Genomic DNA, 3609 nt, shown 5'->3' with positions numbered 1-3609 from the left:
CTGGAGATGTGGTTCATGTCTAACAGGCTGAAGGCCCTGGTTCCATCCCCTGACCCTCATAAACTGGGGGGTTGGCATAGGCTTTGTAATCTTAGTACTCAGGAAGTGGAGGTACAGAGACCACAAGTTTAAAGTCATCCTCATGTATATACTGAGTTTGAGCCTAGCCTGGGTCACATGAGACCCTACCTTAAGTAAAAGAAAAGAAGCCAGTCATGTGGTGGTACTGGATGGGCAGGGAGTTCTCTCTGAGTTTGAGACCAGTCTGGTTAAATAAACAAACAAACAAACAAATAAGCCCAGAGACAAAGATAAAAAGACACAGGAAGAGATGGATGGACATACTCCTCTGGTCCCTCTGTCCTCCTGTCTCCCCATCTCTCTGAGATCGCATTTAGACTGAATGCGGTTGATTGGTTCTGAAGTCTAAGGATGGAGAGCTCTGGTTGAGAGAGGACTACACTTGTGTAAAAAAATATAAATAAATAAAAATTTAAAAAACACACCAAGAAACGAGGGTCACATGCCATCAGGAGGTCTTAGTTCCTCCGTTCCTCTGTGAACTCCTCGTCGCCATCTCTTTCCTCTCTTCTTTAAGTCTTTGGCCAGTCTCCAGAGTCCTTGAAATTGGAACCTTGCCTCCTCCCAACCTCAGAATGAAGAAGCGGCTGTCCCTTTAAAGCAGCGGCCCCCAGCCGGGTTATTGTCTCGCTTCGTAACCAATCGGCCGCGCCGTTGGGGGCGGGGGATCCAGTGTTCTGATTGGCCGCTGCCGCGCCCCGCCCCGCCCGGGATCCCGGGAGCTGTCCGGCCGCCTCGGTGCTGATCCCGCCGCCGCCCACGGGCCGCGAGCAGCGTAGAGAGGGCACTATGAGCGGGGGCGTCTACGGCGGAGGTGAGCCGGCCTGGGGCACCGGGCTCTCGGCCTGGCCTACAGCCCTGCATCCCGAACCCGCGCGTCCCAAGCCCTGAGCATCCCTGGGCCTGTCACCTCCGTACTGCATCAGGTCTAATCTGAGGTTTGGGTCTCCCACTACTTCTGCTTTCCATTCTATTGGGGTTCCCAAGCGTGCACTTCCTCCCGGCCCCTGGACCTTTCTTTTCCCTGCCAGGCCACTAGGCAAAAGGGAACTCTGGTGGCTTTGACCCTCCACTTCCAGAACGCCCTGAAGTCCAGGTGGATTTCCTACCCACTCCCGGATGAAGTTCAAACTGTGGTTATAGCCACAGACTCCTCTCCAAGCTATTTAGGGGGACAGTTTGGGAGAGGTCTCCTCACACGCCTGTCTCCTTGCACAGATGAGGTGGGGGCGCTCGTCTTTGACATTGGCTCCTTCTCAGTCCGAGCTGGGTACGCTGGGGAGGACTGCCCCAAGGTGAGCCTTCCAGTCCCCTCCCCATATCCCAGGGGCTCGGACACCCTCTGCCAGGTGGGTTGGCCAACGAACAAACGCACACAGGTCGATCCAAGTAGTTCACCTGAGTGGAGACAGGGGAAGAATCCCGGGGGAGGTTGGCTGAGGGCCTTGAGTGCAATTGGACAAGGGACTAGAGGGGGTGATCCAGCTGGGCATGGTAGCACATTCCTTTAATCCCATCATTCCAGAGGCAGAGACATACAGAGCTCTGTAAGTTCGAGTCCAGTCTGGTCTATACAATTCCAGGCCAGCCAGAGCTTCATAGTGTGTGCCTGTCTGCAAAAAAGGAGGGAATAATCTAGCTCCCCACTCGTGTTCCTTGTAACCAGGCTGACTTCCCCACCACTGTGGGGCTGCTGGCCGCAGAAGAGGGGGGCGGGCTGGAGCTGGAGGGGGAGAAAGAGAAGAAAGGGAAGATTTTCCACATCGACACCAATGCCCTGCACGTGCCTCGGGATGGAGCAGAGGTCATGTCGCCCCTCAAGAACGGCATGAGTAAGGGACCCCCCACCCACTAAAACCTGAAACAGACTGGGAGCGCCTCCACCCCCTGACCCCCAACGTGTGGATGCAGATCTCCACACTCACAGAGCCTGCAAGTCCCAAGGTTCTTACTGCTCCCTACAACTGCAGGGATTTCAGAGCTGGACCCCTAGAATTCTGGAACTTAAGGGAGGGGTTGCTTGTACGCAGAAGTTGGACTCACCCTACCTCTAGACTTGGCCTCCCTCCCTCCTTTACTTCCTGTCTCTGATCCTTGCCTTCCTTCCCACCTTCCCATCTATCTCTCCACGCTGGTCCTCGGTCCCTAGTTGAGGACTGGGAGTGCTTCCGAGCCATCCTGGATCATACCTACAGCAAACATGTCAAGTCCGAACCAAACCTGCACCCAGTACTCATGTCGGAGGCTCCGGTGAGTGCCTCGTCCAGACCTACATCCAGCCCCAGGTCCCTGGAGACACATCCTTCCCACCATCAACTCTAATGTGGAGTCACCGCTATCTGTCACTTCACCCCCCTTCCCAGATTTGTCCTGCTCACACTGTCATCCTCCACCACATCCTCCCTCCCTGGCTTACCCTGCATCCCACCTTCTCTCTTCCAGCTCCATCCACTCCATTGCCCTGCGTTGTTCACACACACTTAAAGTTTCGGTCCATGTTGTACATATGCAGCTAATGTAGCTAAGCTGGGAGAGCACTGGCCTGGCATGCAAAAGGCGCTAGGTTCAAGCCTCAGTACTGAGCGACGGAGCGGGGAGTTGAGCTTGTCATGCTAGCACTCGGGAGGTAGAAGCAGAAGGATCAGCGATTCAGATCAATCTTCAGCTACATAATGAGTTCCAGGACTACATAGAGAGACCACATCTCTGAAGGGAGATGACTCTTCCTCTCCCAGCAGCCACCAGTTAACAATAGGACCTCAGCTACGGGTGGGACTTAGACGGGTCACTTCATACTAGAATTTCAGTTTGTTTGTTTTTTCATACATGTTTTGTTTTCTGTCTTATTATTTATTTGTTTGTTTTTGTGTTATTATGCACACACATATGTTAATCAAAGGACAAATTGCAAGACTCAGTCCTTTCCTTCCACCCTGTGAGTTCTGCGATTAAACTCAGGTGGTCAGGCTTGGTGGCAAGTGTCCTCACCTACTGAGTTCTCTTGCCAGCCCCATGTGTCTGTTTTTGAGACGAGATCTCCCTGAGCATCTCATGCTGGCCTCAGACTTGAGATCCACCTGAGTGCTGTGCTGACTGAGGGACACCTCCAGGGCCCACCCCTTCCATGTCTCTAAACACCACACTTGAATCACTGCATGGACCTTAAAATTTATTTTTTTTGCATTGTATTGTGTGTATGTGTGTGTGCCAACTTGTCTGTGTATGTATCACATGTGTGCAGTGCCCATGGAGACCAGAAGAGGACACCCGATCCCTTGGAACTAGAGTTAGAGGTAGTTGTAAGCCACCTGTTATGGGTGCTGGAAGCTGAACCCAGGTCCCTGCCAAGAGCAAGAGTGCTCTAAACTACAGAGCCTTCTCTCCAGCCCCTTTCTATGGTTTCGTTTTGTTTATTATTTTATTTTATTTTTTTTTTGAGACTGGGTTTCTTTGTATAGCCCTGGCTGTCCTGAGATTAACTTTGTAGACCAGGCTGGCCTTGAACTCACAGAGATCTGCCTGCCTCTG

The 3609-nt window shown here is 52.6% G+C and overlaps 1 protein-coding gene across 4 annotated transcripts in view; it reads left to right on the top strand.

The window, feature by feature from the left end:
• Positions 1 to 748: 748 nt before the first annotated feature.
• The window catches only part of Actl6b (actin-like 6B), a 16534-nt gene continuing 13673 nt past the window's right edge, over positions 749 to 3609 (top strand). Inside the window, exons 1-4 of one of the 4 annotated variants that reach the window (XM_063271148.1) lie at positions 749 to 895; positions 1300 to 1430; positions 1748 to 1913; positions 2231 to 2331. In XM_063271148.1, the coding sequence (XP_063127218.1) occupies positions 871 to 895; positions 1300 to 1430; positions 1748 to 1913; positions 2231 to 2331 (423 nt within the window). In that variant the 5' untranslated portion in view covers positions 749 to 870. The remainder of the gene's footprint in view (positions 896 to 1299; positions 1431 to 1747; positions 1914 to 2230; positions 2332 to 3609) is intronic. The other 3 variants (XM_006249120.4, NM_001105917.1, XM_039089206.2) reach the window with 3 other exon arrangements.

This window comes from Rattus norvegicus, chromosome 12 (genome assembly GCF_036323735.1).
Source record: "Rattus norvegicus strain BN/NHsdMcwi chromosome 12, GRCr8, whole genome shotgun sequence".
Taxonomy (NCBI): domain Eukaryota; kingdom Metazoa; phylum Chordata; class Mammalia; order Rodentia; family Muridae; genus Rattus; species Rattus norvegicus.
The sequence above is the reverse complement of the archived record's forward strand: the minus strand, read 5'-3'. Positions and strand labels throughout refer to the sequence as shown.